We start from the raw sequence: 20524 nt of genomic DNA, 5'->3' as shown, positions 1-20524 counted from the left end.
TGTATTTTGTACATATCACCATAGTGCACTGACAATTAAACCCAGTAAAGTGCTCTACAGAACATCAAATATGGAAAGGCTCTTACTTAGTTACACTGCTCTCTCACTGAGGACAGGAACTTGAATATTAGAGCGCAAAACAGATCTCCAACCCAGCAATATACCATCGCATACGTGTCGATGTCGTAGCCCTTTTGCATCATTCATACATATACCGCGAAGGCAGACAGCACCGTATACACTCCTCGCAGCACTAGATATTTCCCTGTGCAGGAGCCATTTGCGACACATGGATGTACACAGACATATAGAAAACAGAGCAAACGCTCTCCAAATTTGGAGATGACTGGATATAGTCGAGTACAGTGCTATACTACGCCTCCCGACCAGTGCATTTGGGCGAGGTGTTGGCAGATGAACTACATTTACAAGCAATTTTAGAACACAGAACGAGAGATTATGTCATGATCGCATGGATGGAACAGACATAAAATCGACAGAATTGCGATAAATGATGGGGGGATAGGTATAAATTCACCGAATATACACAGAAATGCGGGGAAATTGAGAAAGTACTTGCATATCTTCTGGTTGGCGCAGAGTAATTTGTACATGGGAACAAGTATGTGGCACCAAGAGGAATCTGAGAAAATGTGAACATGGAACCAAAGGGAATCAGGGAAGCAGTAATTCTTTTTTCCGTTGAGGCAACATTATACTGTATGTCTATTGAGGTACCAGTGATAATCGTGAGTTGACAACTGTATTTGACGGTTTTCAGGAAGACAAAGAACCATCCGGCTCTAAACTTACATGCATCTGCATTAAAGAATGACAGAGAGTGGATGGGGTGATCGATTGAGATGGCACTGCAACGATGTACGATTTAATGGTAGACTGATGATGCATTCTGTCAGGATGCATTAATCGCATGACATAGCCTGTGTTTGACTCATATACAGCCACGTGTTCTGTATGTGATTTAAAGCACTGTCCACTTGCGATCATTAATGGTAAACTTGTCGGTCATCAGAGGACTTCCATCTCAAGTGTGATGAAACGTGACACATTCCTCTAAATGAACTATGATTTATGCGGTGTACTACATCCCCCTGTCGCATCTTGGGAGTAAAATCAAGACTTCAGCTTCATAATTAAGTTAGCGATAGGAGCTTGTGAGGCACTGCAGTCCCCTTGTATACACGTGCATGACAGATGTGCTGTTTACAGAACTAGTGACGGAATGACTTGTAATTTTCACATGTCTGACACTGCTGCTATGCGTTTATCTGTTTCCTTGTAAGAGGTATTCCCCATTACCAACCATAATTTTATATAGGGCTGATGCAGACATAGTATAATTTCTGAAGCGTGATCAGATCTGAACAGTGGACACTATACATCTCTGGAAAGCTATATTGTGCTCGTATAACACAGAGCCAATGTTTTAAGGAAGTAGTTTTCTCCTTTTATGGTTCGATAACATAGTTTATCGTAGAGAAACTGGGAAGGAGGATGTATGTCACGTGCTTGAAATATATTTCTTACATTGGAATATTAACAGAACTACATTCTATACGACTGCTAGGTCAGAAACGCAAGCGATCTAACATTATAACCTGTTTTAAGTATGGAACATTGTAGCCTTAAGAGTGCATGTGTTTATGTTCTCTCTTGCCAGTACCTTCCTGGTAATGACCCTGAACTCTGGAATAATACTTTAAAATTGATAGCTTTGTTGATTTACGTAAATATGCTTCAAACTCCATTGTGCATAAAACTCACCCGTTTCTTGTTCTTCTTCACCGTCTGCTATTACATCATGCTTTCAAATCTTTTACTATACACCGATAAGGAGTGCTAACCTCCTCGACATGGTCGCATCTCAAGAAATATTGTACACTTGGATGGGCGAGGATCCGGCAAGCTCCATTCATTCACGAGATGTAGAATGTAGCGATCTACTTCTGGTCGATTGCAGATTAAATTACTGTAAAATTGGTAAAACTGTTCACAGAATCAACTGTAATGCTTATTATTTCAGTACACTAGGGTGTCTTTTCCATCCCATCCGTCCACTGGTGCACTATTGCTTACCACATAATGATTGGATGACATCACTTGTTTGAGTTGGAAAAAGAGTTTTGGTGGAGGAGCAATACCTTCTGGGGATGGATAGTACTGAAGCAGTGAGTGCATACATGAGTGCAATATGACGAATGAGTTGAAATGGAACACGGAGCCATCAGCTATTCCATCACTGTGACAGATGAGTTCAAATGTAGAGATCGTCAATCATTTTTGGGCAGCAGTTTGGAAACTCTCCACAACGCCGTCAAACTCTTCCAGTTTCCTTATGTTGTAACTGTCTTTTAATATAAAATCATCCAGTGTTTGCGGCGTGTTATGGTAGCTGGAGTAACAAGATGATTTACACCGTGCGACGTCTAGTTTTCTGCGAGAGGCAATGGATCAGAACATGTTAATGTCAGTTTAGAACCTGACACAGACCTTGAAGGTATGGCAGGAAAACAAAATTTATGGCAGTGTACAAAGCGTGTTACAGCAGAAAAAAACAACAATGTTCAAACAACGACGCAGGGTCACAGGGAGCGTCTCTTGCGACTTACAGTATGATCTGCAGGATGCGGTCATCCTCCTACAGTACAGGTGATGAAACTTTAAACTGATCTGTGCAATGGATCAGTATCTGTCCATTTAATATGATAATCAAATGTGCTCGATGCCAGCATGCATGCAGTATTTGTTTTTGATATATGGGAGGAGAGAGATGCGATAAAAATCTTATCGAGTTCTCTATCAGTTGGAGTTAGCGGAGCTTTTACAGTTCGTAATTTTTCTCTGGTGGATGGAATAGAATAATGATGATAGAATGTTGGGGTGATAGACGTAATGGGCCCTGAGGGACATGGATCTACAGTACCTGCTTGTAGTTTGGAGAAGTACCACAATGCAGTAGCAAAATCCACGTCCTTCCCCCAGTTCCCATACTGTCTTTAATACTACCTCATGTTGCAGGAGCACGCTTCGTTTCCATCGAATGATCAAAACATAGTTCTGTCGCAGTAACTCAGCTTTGCCTGTTTCTACACTGGTTGCAGAAGGTGATAGATATAGTTTTCCTCCGACCCCTACTCAGTTCCGACTTACACTGGAATGATCATGTGTGCAAAGTTGCAGGGATGGTAGCACAGAGTCTGGGGGGCAGTTGCAGGATGCTTAGGGGCTACCTAAAACGAAGTGGGAGTTTTACTGTAGCAGATAGGTTCGAGAAAGATGACTCATTTTGAGATATGAGTGTGCCAGAAATATGATTCACTTGTGGCTGTAATTATTAAAACACTTCTCCATAGGATACAATGCATGTATATGGTTGAATGAAAAGACTTGATTCCAAATCATAGAAATTATTTCTAGCTGATAGCGTAGCAATAGAGATCTGAAAAGCTAGTGTTCATTTCTTACGACCTCAATCAGCACACCATCTACTACTGTTTGTGATCCTCAATCAGTCATCGCCTATAACTTAGTGGATATATCGCAGAACCTATGACATGGTATCGAGACACAATATGTTACAAATACTGGAGAAATATCTAGTGGCAGCATCATGAGGGGGGTGCAAATAGCGGTTTCATACCATGTTCCTTAGCTGAATCACTTTCAAAATCAGCGATTTTATGATGAGGTTGCACCGTAGGCTATGTGTAACCAGACTGCTGGTCTGATAATACACAAGTACACTCCAGCGATCACCGTTTCAGTATTTGTCTGCAAAAACCACATGATTCGTGGGTAATGCCATATGTGGATTTATAAAGCCGATACAGCTTTTAACATGGATATTTGTTTGCATGTGTAGAACCAAGACCACTTGTGACAGTAACATACAGTAGTTACTGGGATCGGTTTTTTTAACATCTGGCGGTTTGTAAGACGATTAAACCTCTCTCTCTATGATATGGTGGTAGCACTAGCAAGAAAAACTTATGAGACATGTCCACTCATCGTTGATTTTCGGTCAGTATTATTTCAGATCGCCAGCGATTATTTACTGATGAAGTATTATACTTAGTAGTAGGGAGTGCGTGATAGGTTCGCCTTGAGCATCAGGCTTATGAAGTATGCGTTTGTGTTCTGACATGTGCAAAGGAAATGACTATGTCCATTTGTAAGGAAGGTATGGATTTGATGTCGAGTACTATGATGGTAAAGGGAAGAGTATGTCAAGTCATAAGAATGTATTGATATTTCTATTTCCAGAGCCACAGTCGTCAACTGTGTTATTTCCGATACTTTGCTCACTGTCGAATGTCGTTCAACTGAGACCGCAAGTACAGGGATAAAATATATATGTGACCGATTTCTAAGGATGATGATTCTACCTGTGCGTGCTTGGCATGCGGTGCAGGTGGCCTATTTACGTTTCCCATTAACAGTAGGGGCTGTCCGAATATAGAGGCCTGTTGGAGTGTAGGAATGTAGATGACTTAACTGTGGTGTCCTCTAGACGACCGAATAGCTAACTAATATTAAGTATAGTTGGATAGTTTTCGTGATCGCATGGAAATTTGAGAAGATTGAATATGGAGGTGTGTTTGCGCTGGACCGTTAATCCCTCCCATGTAAATAGTTCGGTTGACTGCTTCTGCACATTTTGTGCCTTTATTTAGTTGGGAGAAGGCCGATTGTGGTGCGTGCATCTAGCATGTGGAAGACACGTTGGCGCTTCTCTAGACATGAGAAACACCTTAGTTGACCTTGTAAATTATAGGGATGATCTGGAATCCTGATACATCATCGACATTGGTATTCGTGAGTGGAAATATCAGTTTTCTCTACTTTTTTTCGAGTTTTCGCGTAAATGTCTTCGCAGACGTGACAAGTTTCTAGTTAGTCAGTGGTTTACAGCCTGCCCAACCTAGATAAAGTTGTGGGTTTGTAGGAAATAATTTCCAGTCTATATCTTCGAAATTTGTTGTGCAAGTGATCGGTAGGATACTGCTGTGTGCGTGATATCGAAAAGTACTACGAAAATGGTATAATATTATGGCAAACCGTGCGAAAATACATGTGTTCTTGTAATCCCAGAGTGTGGAGATGGGTGTAGAAAAAGCAAGCAATCAAGCAAGTCCAGACCAGAAACAGTAACGCATTTGTGATGAGGGGGGATGAGCTCCAATTTGTAGAAGAGTTCTGAGAGTGATTTAAGTCTGCTGAGGGTGCTCTGATCATCTGAGGGGGTGGATGACTGACGACCTCGCAGGGAAATATCTAGTGCTGCGAGTAGTGTATATGGTGCTGTCTGCATTCTCGGTATATGGACGAATGATGTAAAGGGGCTGATTTTGTATGGTGCAGGATATGAATTGTATGTTTATTACATCGACACAGCATGCAGTGATATTTTGCCGGGTTGGAGATCTGTTTCATGCTCTAATATTCAATCTCCTTTCCTCAGTGGGAGAGCAGTGTAACTAAGAGCCTTTCCATATTTGATGTTCTGTAGAGCACTTTACTGGGTTTAATTGTCAGTGCACTATGGTGATCTGTACAAAATACATTCATAATGCTCTACTCATTCACGAGGCATCCTTTGTGCTTGGACATAGTAGCATCTACAAACTGATTCGATACAGATGGAGGCAAGGTATGTACGGAAAGTTCTGAGAAAGCAAGAGTTCAAAGACAAGTTGAAGCAAACCATCTACCTCTGGCGGGGATGCCATCACTCATCCGCCACTGTGGCATTAGGACATCTCCTGACCTGTAGCTGTAGGATGCCGAAAATTCCGGCCATTTTTTTCTCTTCTGTAAGACAGTATTCGAATCCTGTTTGTGTACTTGTTCTGATTCCCCCACTTCCACCAACTTGTGCGTAGAGAGTGCTCTCTTAACAAACAACAAGAATGCTTTTATGATTAACGGTGTTTTCACGAGCGTGCAAAGGCTATTAGCAGTGCAAACGTTTAATATTTCTGAAACGTATATTGATAGCAGGATGAACATTTCAAGTGATGCGTCAGCCACACTGGGTACCCGTGCATGGCTAACCACAGCTTGCATGTCCCGTTATGGTCGCTAGGAACAGTGCACCCTATACTAATCTGTGATGTCAGTATCCACAGGTATCGTGTCAGCACTGGTAGATACACATGCTGCCCAGAGGGCTTTAGCATATGGGACTGGCGCGAGCGCGCCTTGGAGTTCTGTATTGTCAGCATAACACTCGAAGAACTCTTAACTGTATACTCGAAAATAGACCCAACTTTCACCTGCTCACTGTAAGCAGCGGCAGTGTAAGAGTGATAGCTCGTTTTAGCCTGCATTCAGCCGTGGCTTGTGGTGACGTCGACATGCATGCGCCCTTGGAGCGTCTGTGCTCTGCAAGTAGGTCTCTGCTCCTGTCTGGTCGAGTCAGCAATGGTACTTAGGTGATCAAGTATTCCGAGAGGAATTTCTCAGGTGTCAAGTATGGAAGGGACGCTGCGACCTCATGCTTGAGGGACTGAACGGGCACCTGTGCATGGCTTGACAGATGCTGGTGCATCCCGACTTCTGGGAATGTATGCGGTAGCCTCCTGTGCGGTCCAGTGGACAGGGGGCGGCAGGCGGCGCCTGCGCAGGTCTGTAGGCTGTGCTATGCGTTACTGCATTATTTATGAGGAGTTTGCATGTCTGTGTGCTGTGTACTGGAATTATTTCGATAATTTATGAGTTGTTTGTGTGTCTGCAGAGTGTTATTTCAGTAATTTACAAATAGTTTACAGGTCTGTAGGCTGTGTGGCACGACCCCAAGTATGTCAGAGCATGTGTTTTCTATCAGTGTGATAAATATACCATCTAAAATCCATCCCTAAATGAATTGTTCCAAAATAAATAAAGTACACTTCTTTCTCTCCCCAGTAGTCCAGCACAGGCTGAGTCATTTTCCCCTTCCAGACAGCCATCTTGGGTTATGTCACGGAATGGACGACAGTGCCCTCTGGTGGCAGTACTGTGTTATAGGTCAGTTGGACTCCAGACCCCATGACGACTACATTTGATGGTGGTACTGCCTCTAATTGTTTAAATAAATATTGCATGCAAAATAAAGACTTATTTCCAGCACAGGTGGAGTCCTCTTCAAATGGTTCAAATGGCTCTAAGCAATATGGGACTTAACATCTGAGGTCATCAGTCCCCTAGACTTAGAACTACTTAAAAATAACTAAGCTAAGGACATCACACTCATCAATGCTGGAGGCAGGATTCGAACCTGCGACCGTAGCAGCAGCGTGGTTCTGGACTGAAGCACCTAGAAGTGCTCGGCCACAGCGGCCAGTGAATCCTCTTCCCACCGTATCCTAGGATGACTTAGTTTAATGGAGGTAGCCCAATTGCCCTTTTTTCATGCAGTTTTCTTAGGTTAGAAGACATAGCCCAATTGGTGTATCTTCCCTCCAAAATTCAAACTTCCCAGCAGTTCCTAGGAAGACGGGATCGTCAGATGATTTAGGTTAGTGGTGGTAGTCCAAGTGACCTATCTTCCTGCCATTTTATTAGGTTAGTAGAAGTGTGTTGCATTGTCCTGATGGAATGTGAACTTCCCACCGTTTTCTGGGGGAGGTGGGAGGGGTGCAGTTAGGTTAGTGGAGGTAGTCCAAGTGACCTATCTTCCCACGAAAATCTGCCACTGTGTGACTGGTCCCGGCGGAGGTTCGAGTCCTCCCTCGGGTATGGGTGTGTGTGTTTGTCCCTAGGATAATTAAGGTTAAGTAGTGTGTAAGCTTAGGGACTGATGACCTTAGCAGTTAAGTCTAATAAGATTTGCTACACACACTTTTAAAACCTGCCATCTTAAATGACGTCATGGCCGCCATCGTCGATGACACCATGCGCTGTTGAAAAGTCTACAGGCAGCCATCTTGGGTGAAGTGTTCGCTGCCATCTTGGATACATCTGGCAACAATGGAAAGTGTCGGCGCTGCTGCTTTGTCCCACTACTTATGTTAATGGTTAACGTAGCCGTGTGAAGCTGCCATGCCCAGCCCACTGCAACTGTCATGGATCAGCTTAACGTCAACTCAGCTGTAGTCTGTATTGCTAGCCGCTGCATTCAGCATCCTTACAGACCCGATGTCGCCATCACCCGCAGCTGCCTGCCACCAGCTGCGCCTCCTCACAGGCTGTACACAGCTGGAGTCCTGGGGGATGACTTCTGCGAGTCTATCACGATGCTGTAGTTGATGAACAATACATGAACGTCTTACCAATGGTGATTCTACGCCAATATTTCGGACGACTACCATGCACCCAGTCACAGCCCCACTGCTACCCTACCCATGGTGGCGATCTATCGGTATTCTGACCTCCAACTAGCCCTACATCACCCACCCTAAAGACCTATCAACGCGGCCTCAGTACTGTTTATGTTCCATCTCGACTGCACAACCTCGAAGGCTTGCGACACAGCATCGCAGCTGCGCTTCCTATAGTCAGTCCTGCTTGATACGCAGGGAAAAATTGGACTACTGATTAGATGTGTTCCATGTGACGGAGGGTAGGTACCTTGAACATTTAGAAACATTGCAAAAGAATTGTCTTTCACCTAATACGTCATTTGTTACGTTGCTCTTGCCCATTTATCGGTAATTTCCAAGAATGTTTGCCTATCGAAGTCGCGAGGTCCAAATGATACATATCGAACGTGAGATCGAATTCGATCATGCGACCCCGGTTGTTGTGATCGTCATTTTTATCTGTTTTGTTCCCTTACTTACTCTAAATTACATACCTCCGCGAATTATTTGTGAGTTGCTAGGGAAACCCAGACGATTTATGTCGTTACTGAGTGGGATGTCTGGTGTTCTTGACGTTTCTTCGGCGGATTCTCTCACATGGAAGAATATAATTCCATGTTTATGCGGCGTAGAAAATTGTTCGACTTTTTGCAGCAAATATGGAGTACTACCAGACAAGGAAAGAAGGGACTGTGTAGACTGTGGTGGTGCGAAATACGTAAAACTCCGTAAGAACAGTTTCGACGCGGAAATACCGTTACGATTTCATTGCGGACAGTGCGAAAAACGAACGAGTATCAGGAAGAATACATGGTTCGCCTCTTCCAAATTATCCATCCACACCACCGTAATGGACTGTCACATGACGACAACACCGACGACGAGTAAGGTAAGTCGTCTCCTTTGCAATTACAAGTATTTTTGTAACTCTCTTCTTTTGTCGTTGCTGTAGTGACCAACGTAAAAATACTCATAACGCCCGCCAGAGTCGCATGATCGACTTACGGTCGCGCGTTCGATATCTTTCGTTTGGACCCAGCGACTTAGATAGGCAATCATTCTTGGAAATTAACCATTTATTTGTACCAGGTACTGCACAGCTGATGGCACGTCCTAGGAAAACTGCCTGCACCCTTGCATGTCACAGCTTCAACGCTACGACGACCGAGTGATTTCGACGACATAGAAGGCGAAATATGGTAAGTTGTTACTAAGACTATATGACTGTTCCAGCTGAACGTCATGAACAGAAACCGTGTCTTATTGAGATCACATGTTAAGACTAACGGAACACGAACAAAAGTGACAGAGGGAACGAAATATGCAGTGCCTTAAAAGAGCGTAGGCCACAAACAGCTGAGGAGGGAATAGTATCTTTCACAGCCACGACTCATATAGAGAAGGCAAATATCGCCGTTTTCCTCTCAGCATAGTACACCTTGATGGGTTTGCAACGCTACTGTGCGCCTCTTTGCGTGTTGAGCTCGCACCACTCTCCCCATTCTCTTTACCGTGCGATTAAATATGTACCACAATACTGTGCAAAGAGCATTCACAGACTGTAGAAGGGCTTCGGTCTGTCTGATAATAGTAGCACTGCTCGATCACACATTCCATTAGACAGAAATAGTCCTCATAAGACATTACACCCTTATTAATAAATTAATTCATCTCGTATGAATGTCTCCGTTGGTTAGTAGAATGCAAATTGGAGTGGTGGTTGTGTTCCTTCCGTGGCTGTGCCATTTTTAGCTTACTTAGAAGAATGAGTGAATCAACACCAGGAAATCGGGGAACACTCTTAGGACAACTAGGAGGCAGAGCACAGCAGATGCAGTCTCTGCGATGTTTTTAATCAACTGTTTTATTTTGTATTCTAGGTGTTTTTTGAAACTGTTGTCCTCGCTGTAAAAATTCGGCCAGAACTCTCTCCCTGTACTTCCAAAATACCGGTGGTTTTTTAAAACGTGTTTGTGACGACGGCTCTGTTCCAGGATTACGAAATTGCAAGTTGTTCCTAACTCACGACCGAAAACGCACAACGCTGCTAACGATCCGTGGCTGCTACAACAAGTTGTGTGTCACAATGTATAATGCAGTGGTGAAGAAATGTGTAACGCATTGAAAAGTGCAGCTCCTGCGGCGGGCTGAACGCTCCTAGCAGTCAACAATGAAAGAGCATTTTTGTGCACGTACTGACCTCTCGATCATGTCCCATAAATGTCCAATGGTATTTATGTCGGGGATCTGAATGGCCAAACCATTCGCTCGAATTGTCTAGAAAGTTCTTCAGCCGACCGAAGTGGCCGTGCGGTTAAAGGCGCTACAGTCTGGAACCGCAAGACCGCTACGGTCGCAGGTTCGAATCCTGCCTCGGGCATGGATGTTTGTGATGTCCTTAGGTTAGTTAGGTTTAACTAGTTCTAAGTTCTAGGGGACTAATGACCTCAGAAGTTGAGTCCCATAGTGCTCAGAGCCATTTGAACCATTTGAACCAAAGTTCTTCAAACCAACCGCGAACATTTGTGGCCCTGTGACATGGCGCTTTTCTATCCATAAAAATTCCATTGATGTTTGGGAACATGAAGTCTATGAATGGCCGCACATGGTCTCCAAATAGCCGAACATAACCATTTCCAGTCAGTGATCAGTTCAGCTGGACCAGAGAACGCAGTCCATTCAGCCACCACCAGCTAACACAGTGCCTTGTTGACATCTTGGGTCTGTGGCTGCGCCACACTCGAACCCTACCATTAGCTCTTACCACCTGAAATCGGGGCTCGTCCGACTATGCCACGGTTTTCCAGTCTTATAGGGTCCAACCAATGAGGTCATGCACCCAGGATGCGATGTCAATTCTGTCGGCAAAGGCTTTCGCGTCAGTCGTGGACCATTAACGCCCAATTTCGCTGCACTGTCCTAACGGATACGTTCGTCGCATGCCCCACATTGGTTTCTGCGGTTATCTCACGCAGTGCTGCTTGTCTGTTACCACTGACAACTCCATGAAAACGCTACTGCTCTCGGTCGTTAAGTGAAAGCCATCGGGCACTGTGCTGTCCTTGGTGAAAGATAATGGTTGATGTTCTGAACACATTGTTGACACTGTGGGTTTTGGAATACTGAATTCCGTAATGATTTCCAAAATGGATTGTCCCATGTGTCTAGCTCCAACTACAATTTCGTCTTAAAAGTATGTTAATTCGCGTCGTGCGGCCATAATCACGCTGGAAACCTTTTCACGTGAATCACCTGAGTACGCCCCTGGTAGCTGAGTGGTTTGCCGGCACGGTAGCTGCCCTCTGCAATAAAAAAACTGAGTGAATGAACCAACAAAGAATTTGACCCAAACACATAGAACAAACTATAACGAACAAAATGAGATAAAAAAAAGTGGTCAGCGTGACAGAATGTCAATCCTAAGGGCCCGGGTTCGATTCCCGGCTGGGTCAGCGATTTTCTCCGCTCAGGGACTGGGTGTTGTTTTGTCCAAATCATTATCATTTCATTCCCATCGACGCGCAAGTCGTCGCCGAAGTGGCGTCAAATCGAAAGACTTGCACCCGGCCAACGGTCTACCCGACGGGAGGTCCTAGTCACACGACCTGAGTACGAACAACAGTTCTGCTAATGGACTGCCCTTTTATACTTTGTGTACGCGATACTACCGCCACCTGTATATGTGCGTATCACTATCCCATGACTTTTGTCATCGCGGTGTAGTGTCAGTTAAGGATATGTCGATCTGATTCTGTAATAAATTCTAAGATTGTGTATAAATAAGAAAAAGTAGGGTAACCTTGGAAATTTTTACTAAATAGTGCTTCTGTGGTGAAACAGTCACAGCTGAAAAAGTTAAAAATTGCAGCGGTTTCGTTATTCCCGAGTTGTAGAAGAAAGCAAACAGCAGTGGAAAAGGTGATACAGCAACGAGTTCTGCCTCCTAAATGCTCCTCTCGCCATGTTGTTAGATGTTTCTTTGGGACGTGTAAGAAGGCGTTGGTTCGGCGTTTTAACTGTTATGGCGCTTTCGTATTGTCTGACTTCCATACATCATGTAGGACTGATTCACTATTATGTTGAGTTCTCAGTTAGAATGGTTAAATACTCATTCCTTATAAAGTCGGCAGTGCCTTATAATTTACCTTTATACAGTTCTGTAGTAGAAAATGTAATGCGGCGTAATACCGATGCTGCTTTTAGTATGAGCTCTGCACTCTACGGCGTCACATTGCCATTACCGAGGCCTACTAGAAAGACAGGCCGCGGCGCGTACGTCATGAAGGTAGTCCTGCGCTCGCTCGCTCGCTCAAATCAGCGGAAAAACTACGTTTCTACACCTGTTAACTCGTAACTAGTCGTGCCCGTACAAACCAAAACTGAATCTTCTACTGGAATCCGCTGTTATGGAATCTTACTGTTATTAGTCCTATAATGATGGTAAGTCCATGGGCCTACTTACAATTTGTTACGGCTGTACTGGCGTACAATAAAATAAAATCATGCTAAAATGATTATCAGTTGCATCAGGCACCACTTCCAGCATGTAATGAGTACTGTTAACCAGAAGAGACTAAATGCTATAAACAAGCCGTTATACCATTTGTATCCAGTATCGATCTTAAATTAATTTTTGCTGTACTACTGTTAATCAGTAACACTTCATAATAGCAGATTCCAGTGGAAGATGCAATTCTCGTTAGTACTTACATTCCCAGCTGCGAGTTGTCTGCTGAGCCGAGCGAGCGAGCGAGTTCAGGACTACCTTCGTGAAGTACGCGCCGTGGCCTGTCTTTCTCGTGGGCCTCGGTCATTACGCTATGAAGCGACATGAAAACGATAGACAACAGCCCTACTGAGACGCTATGAGATTCGAATGACGCTGTACGTGCCATAGACGGATATTCCAGAGATGTGAAAACTGTTACAGTCTAGAGATCATAAACGCAGTGTTTGTGCGTCCACTGTCTGCATGTGGGTCAGCTCCAGTGTAAGAGGAGACAGGTATTCGATCGTGCTGGACATGCCGAATCTTACGCACCAGCATTTCTTGTTTGCTACAAAGTTCCGTGCTCCCTGCAAGTCTTTTTGAGGTCACTGTCGTGATGCTGCCAAGAATGCTACATTCGTGGCAGCTAGCCCGCCTGCTACCGTGTGTTAGGAACCGTTTATGATAGGGTGCAGACATGTTTCCTGGTAGTCCTAAGCAAAGTGAAACTTATCTTTATTGAAGCTAATATCTATGGAGTAAACACCCGCCGAAGGGAAGGCTAATGAGTCGAAATACCGCTAGCGTCACATTTACAGAATTACTCCTGACTGAAGCAGGAACCAGGATAAAGTACAGCGATCGTGGACAGTAGAAACATTTCAGTAAACAAAGAATTAAAGACACTAGCTGCTAGTGGGCACTGATTTATATCAATGTTGCAATTTGAAAATTTGTCCTAGAGCAGGATTCGAAGCCGGGTCTCCTGCTTACTAGACAGATATACTGACTACTACGCCATCCAGACACAGTGGTCACAACAACCGCTTGGACTACCCTAGCACCCTATCATGGCTACTATCAGACCCATATTCTCAGCTTATACCACACAGTACTGATGTACTGCCCCGTGCTCAGTAGCCTCATTATTCGTGGCATCTTACTGATCTCTATAATAGATCGAGCTTGGTGTGCATCTGCACCAAAGGAATCATTGGCCGTCATCGCCATAATTTTATATATATATATATATATATATATATATATATATATATATATATATATATATATGTGTGTGTGTGTGTGTGTCTGTGTGTGTGAGTCTGTTTGTTCAGATATACTTGATATGGACATAGCATCCACTGTAACTGTTTTAGAATTTTATTAAACTAAAGAAAATACTTTTTGCTCTTCACTAGTAAAAATTTAAAGTTTCGAACATGTCAGAATATAACTTCTTTTAAAGCGAAAGCATGGTAATACTATCGAAATGTACAGTTTCTTTGCTATCATTACACACTATGTCACACCTAGAATATCACTTTTAAATGTATCAAGCTCTTATTTTCTTAATAATTTGACGTTACTTATATATATATATATATATATATATATATATATATATATATATATATATATATATATATTCCTGGAAATGGAAAAAAGAACACATTGACACCGGTGTGTCAGACCCACCATACTTGCTCCGGACACTGCGAGAGGGCTGTACAAGCAATGATCACACGCACGGCACAGCGGACACACCAGGAACCGCGGTGTTGGCCGTCGAATGGCGCTAGCTGCGCAGCATTTGTGCACCGCCGCCGTCAGTGTCAGCCAGTTTGCCGTGGCATACGGAGCTCCATCGCAGTCTTTAACACTGGTAGCATGCCGCGACAGCGTGGACGTGAACCGTATGTGCAGTTGACGGACTTTGAGCGAGGGCGTATAGTGGGCATGCGGGAGGCCGGGTGGACGTACCGCCGAATTGCTCAACACGTGGGGCGTGAGGTCTCCACAGTACATCGATGTTGTCGCCAGTGGTCGGCGGAAGGTGCACGTGCCCGTCGACCTGGGACCGGACCGCAGCGACGCACGGATGCACGCCAAGACCGTAGGATCCTACGCAGTGCCGTAGGGGACCGCACCGCCACTTCCCAGCAAATTAGGGACACTGTTGCTCCTGGGGTATCGGCGAGGACCATTCGCAACCGTCTCCATGAAGCTGGTCTACGGTCCCGCACACCGTTAGGCCGTCTTCCGCTCACGCCCCAACATCGTGCAGCCCGCCTCCGGTGGTGTCGCGACAGGCGTGAATGGAGGGACGAATGGAGACGTGTCGTCTTCAGCGATGAGAGTCGCTTCTGCCTTGGTGCCAATGATGGTCGTATGCGTGTTTGGCGCCGTGCAGGTGAGCGCCACAATCAGGACTGCATACGACCGAGGCACACAGGACCAACACCCGGCATCATGGTGTGGGGAGCGATCTCCTACACTGGCCGTACACCACTGGTGATCGTCGAGGGGACACTGAATAGTGCACGGTACATCCAAACCGTCATCAAACCCATCGTTCTACCATTCCTAGACCGGCAAGGGAACTTGCTGTTCCAACAGGACAATGCACGTCCGCATGTATCCCGTGCCACCCAACGTGCTCTAGAAGGTGTAAGTCAACTACCCTGGCCAGCAGGATCTCCGGATCTGTCCCCCATTGAGCATGTTTGGGACTGGATGAAGCGTCGTCTCACGCGGTCTGCACGTCCAGCACGAACGCTGGTCCAACTGAGGCGCCAGGTGGAAATGGCATGGCAAGCCGTTCCACAGGACTACATCCAGCATCTCTACGATCGTCTCCATGGGAGAATAGCAGCCTGCATTGCTGCGAAAGGTGGATATACACTGTACTAGTGCCGACATTGTGCATGCTCTGTTGCCTGTGTCTATATGCCTGTGGTTCTGTCAGTGTGATCATGTGATGTGTCTGACCCCAGGAATGTGTCAATAAAGTTTCCCCTTCCTGGGACAATGAATTCACGGTGTTCTTATTTCAATTTCCAGGAGTATATATATATATATATATATATATATATATATATATATATATATATATATATATATATATATGAGCAAATGTAAGATATTTGATATCCATTACATTATACATTAACAATGGCAGTTTGACATTCACTTGGACATGGCCTGGACATGATGCCAAAACAGATCATGACGTAAATAAAGAATATATGAGCAACCACAGCAGCCTATCATCAACTAATATACAGTTGTGAAATAAGAGCACACTGTAAACGAAAACAAACTGATAAAATTTGAGTTCTTAAAAAATACTGCAAAATTGTCCACTCAATTTAGAAAAGCTTTGCAGGCAATACAGCAGGGTCACATCAAATGTGTCTATATTCATGGCTAAAAGTAAATATGTATTTTAAAACATTATTGATAAATTATTTTGTTCGTCTGAAGCCTGAATAGTTAACATACACCACCATTAGCTATGTCAGTAGTTAACTGCATGCTTTTTGAAGAGCGATTCATGATCTTTTGCATGGTGGTGTAAGGGACATCACTTTTTGAAATTCAACAGCTGACAGCCCAGATTAACTTGTATAATAATGATGATATTATTAATGTTACAAAGACCATCACCATTGTTAATTCAGAGCTGTGTTATACTTATTTATGCTAAATCTGAGCAATTGAAAGTTAGAGAGAAGTTAACATTGCAGGATTTCAACAACTAATAGAGGGGAAAAAGTCACACCCAAAGCCATAAAAGGAACAAACATTAAAACACACAAATTAAAGCATGCAGACAGTATTTTTGATAGAAATTTTTGATTATATTTATAATGAACGATGTAATAACTGAAATATATATAATACACAATATGAAAGCTAAATATGGGATAGGACAATATGTATGAGTTCCCTAAAAATTAGAAATCTCTATTTCAGGTAAATTAGAGAAAGGATGATTAAGAGAAGGGAAGAACTTTTACCTCAGCTACAAGAGAAGGAAGTTCACAGTGAAGGAAGCATAGTTTTGTGTTACTCTTAGCAGGAATTGAGAGAAGAAGAAATCTCAGCCACAGCACTGGAGAGGGGCCACACAGAAGAGAAGGCATTTCCCACATGCAACTGCTGTCTTATTTACTTACTTCTTTTTTCACACTGAGTGATGGTGGAAAAAATGAAACTTCTTTGCTAGGTACCTTTTTCTCTGCACCATGGGCACAGTTCAGAGTGGTGACAGTAAATTCGATGTCCTTAGGTTCCGAACTAGCTAGAAGAACCAAATAATTTGTTACTTTCTTACAAAATATAATGATATCGCTGGAATGAAATCTTCTTATTGTTCTAAATTACACAGTCAAATATATCAGTTACATTTGTATAGTCTTTAGTCCATTGCAACATAGTACATACTGCTAAGAAGTACAGCAAGACTTACAAATTAGAACACAGAAAATTATTGTAAAATAATAAGCAAATACTATTTTTTGTCACTGATGATGTGATAAACTTAGTGGACTACTTTGAAAAATATTTTATATTCAATGTGATAAACTTAGTGAACTACTTTGAAAAATATTTTATATTTAATGTGTCAAATCAAACTCGCTATAAACTTTCAGAAATGAACTGTTACCAGTACTATTTTAATGTGTGTTAGAGTCCATTGGTAAAAACTGAAAGAGTGCTATACAAAGATTCCTAAAGAACACTAGGGATATTCAAGCAAAAGTGAAAATATAAGCAGAATGGTACAATTAAGACATTGGTACTGCAAATATATTTCATAGCAAGCTTATTTTATAGGCTCACTGTGACCTTGCGACAGAATTTTCCATCAACAGGTTCAGTTAAAGTCATACATTTTTACTGCACTGTCTCACCATTTCATATTTATATTTTACTAAAAATTTTATCTTGCTCAAATTTTAGGTATCATGAAATATTAAAGTAACTTTGGAAGGACACTAAAATGGTAGACATTTCAGAAGTGCAACTCAGTAAATATATTGTTGGCTCATAAAAATGTTATTCTTGTAGGCGAATTTTGTTTCACATAACAATAAAAATCCTGTCATTGCAAGACCTTAATACTACCCTAATCCTTCATTGTAATGTTTAGCATCAATGAATGGTTCTCTAGCAAAAGCTGCATTTAATGTCACCTATGAAGTTTTGGCAATGCTGAGACCTAAGGATGCTACTGTTTGGATTACAATTATCTGTCATTGGAGACTATAAAAAATTGGACCCAAATTAAAATTTTTCTTGTATTAACAGAAAATTTCTTTTACCGCTAAGACTGCAGCCTTGTTTATTAGTTAATAAGGAAATATAGTAATGACAGTATCTTATGTATTAATAGGTAACATCAGGAGGAGAAACGTCTTTGCTGATCAAAAACATAATAGTAACTAATGAGATGAGCGTGCTGATCTGGATGACAGACCTGACATCTCATATAAAGCTATGAAATAGCTGAACAGGCTTGTACTAATTTCCTGCAAACAGTTTGCTGTGTACTAAACTTTTGTGCACTGTGAAGTTCTAAATAAATACTAGCAAGTTAAAGACACTAAAATAGACAATAGCGGCTTCACTCACCCCCCCCCCCCCAACACACACACACTTCGATACTCCTTGGGTTCCTGTTTTGTGTTGCAGTAGACCAGGCCTGACCAAACAGTGCTCCTGCCACGCTACACTCCTCCCTGGCACTCCTAGCACAGCGGCGAGGGGTCTGAGGGGTGAGGAGGAACAGGAAGAGGACAGCGAAGGCTGCAGCAGCCTGCCGCCACTTGAGCAAAGCATTAAGCACTTTGCTGACGATACTACTTGCATTAAATTAGATTTACATCCTGCATTGGAAATGCTGTGGCGTCTACACACTTGTCTAAAAAATAAAAGATGGGGAAGCCACATTGTCAATGCTGAATGGGGACTGTCTTACTTTTCATACCGTTTAAGGGTCATGTAAAGTGCTTAATATGCCATCGCGGTATTATGGGTTGGTAAAACACTTACTGGACCGTCATTACAACATCAGAAAATATGACACACTTCTCTTCTGACGACTGAGAGTGAAATAGGGAAAAACTGAGTCTAGGGTAAGTAGAGTGCTTACAAAATCGTTTGCGGTTAGCAGCATGTATTACTTGAATTCATTAGGTGTCTTAATGCAAAGGCAGAATCATTTGGTACGTATGGCGGGCAATGTTGATGGAATAAAAAAAATAGTAATCCTATGGAAAACCCAGCTTCGAGTTCAAGACATGGAACATATTCCATAATTCAAGGCAGTCACTTGTGTTCCAGAGCATGACTGACTCGTTGTAGTAGTTGAAACATTCGACCATGATTTCTCAAAGAGATTCCAAGAAATTGCACTACTGAAGACAGATTGCGATTTATTTTGACTGCTAATATAACTCATTACTTCCAACTTGAGCGGATAGGCGTACTGTGTAGTACCAGCTCAACGATCTGTTAGTCCAATCCAAGTACTTGCAAGATTTCTATAAACTCTCACCCCAAGAGCAACATCCTCGACAGCACAGAGATGCTGTGACAGTTATTTCAATCTTTGGTTAAACACATGTGTGGGAACTTTTTTTCTTTTATGAAACTGATAATGGCCTGCCAGCGTTCAGGTTTGACAGATTTTAATCTCCATAACTCTGTGTGTCTGACTGTATTATCATACTCCTAGATATATTACATATTAAAATCAAAATGCGTATAAATTTATGAACATCAGAACTTTGTGTTAAGTGCCTGCATGTAAAGCTTTTTGTACCTCCGCTTACCATATTAGCACTAGCTAATGCCCTTCTTTAATCAAGCAATAAAAGTTATTGCTTTGACAGAAAAATAAAAGGTTCAACATAAACACAGATGATAAATGAAATGATAACTAAATCCAGACCCTAAGCTGCCGACAGCTGTTGATATACATCAACGGGGACAGTTGAAAATGTATGCCCCGATCGGGACTCGAACCCAAGAGCTCCTGCTTGAACGGCAGACGCTCTATCCATCTCAGCCACGCAGGGGACAGCGGACTGTGCGACTGCAGGTATTTATCCCTTGCACGCTCCCCGTGAGACCCACATTACCAACTAAATGTCCACACACTACATTCGTAGTGCCCCTGCCCATTACACTCATCACTCGCGGCAGAGAATCTTACCGAGTATGTCCGAAAGAACAGATACCATCTTCATATAGTTAAGGCTAACCGGCCATTGACCTTCTTCTGTGCTGATGCACACGCATTGCCCGAACTCTTACGGGACTAGGTAAGATTGTCTGCCATGAGTAATGAGTGTAATGGACAGGGGCACTACGAATGTAGTGTGTGGACATTAAGTTGGGAATGTGGGTCTCACGGGGAGCGTACGAGGGATAAATCCCTGTAGTCGCACTATCCTCTGTGCCCTCGGTAGCTCAGATGGATAGAGCGTCTGCCATGTAAGCAGGAGATCCCGAGTTCGAGTCCCGGTCTTGGCACACATTTCCAACTGTCCCCGTTGATGTATATCAACGCCTCTCGGCAGCTTAGGATCTTGATTTAATGATCGTTTCATTCTAGAGAGCTACACGTGATAAAAGTCTGTTAATAAAGGTACGCTGCAATTTTCGCTCTAAGAAGTATTTGCACTGTGTTGCAGACACGTCTTCCTAAGTTTCCCGCGTGCGT

At 43.0% G+C, this 20524-nt stretch overlaps 1 protein-coding gene across 1 annotated transcript in view; it reads right to left on the bottom strand.

The window, feature by feature from the left end:
• Nucleotides 1-20524, bottom strand: part of LOC126252640 (cGMP-specific 3',5'-cyclic phosphodiesterase) — a gene marked incomplete at its 3' end in the record, with an annotated part of 583236 nt that overhangs the window by 7657 nt on the left and 555055 nt on the right. Inside the window, exon 20 of the mRNA XM_049953543.1 lies at nucleotides 16971-17095. Coding sequence (XP_049809500.1) covers nucleotides 16971-17095 — 125 coding nt within the window. The remainder of the gene's footprint in view (nucleotides 1-16970; nucleotides 17096-20524) is intronic.

This window comes from Schistocerca nitens, chromosome 4 (genome assembly GCF_023898315.1).
Source record: "Schistocerca nitens isolate TAMUIC-IGC-003100 chromosome 4, iqSchNite1.1, whole genome shotgun sequence".
In the NCBI taxonomy this organism is placed as follows: Eukaryota; Metazoa; Arthropoda; class Insecta; order Orthoptera; family Acrididae; genus Schistocerca; species Schistocerca nitens.
The sequence above is the reverse complement of the archived record's forward strand: the minus strand, read 5'-3'. Positions and strand labels throughout refer to the sequence as shown.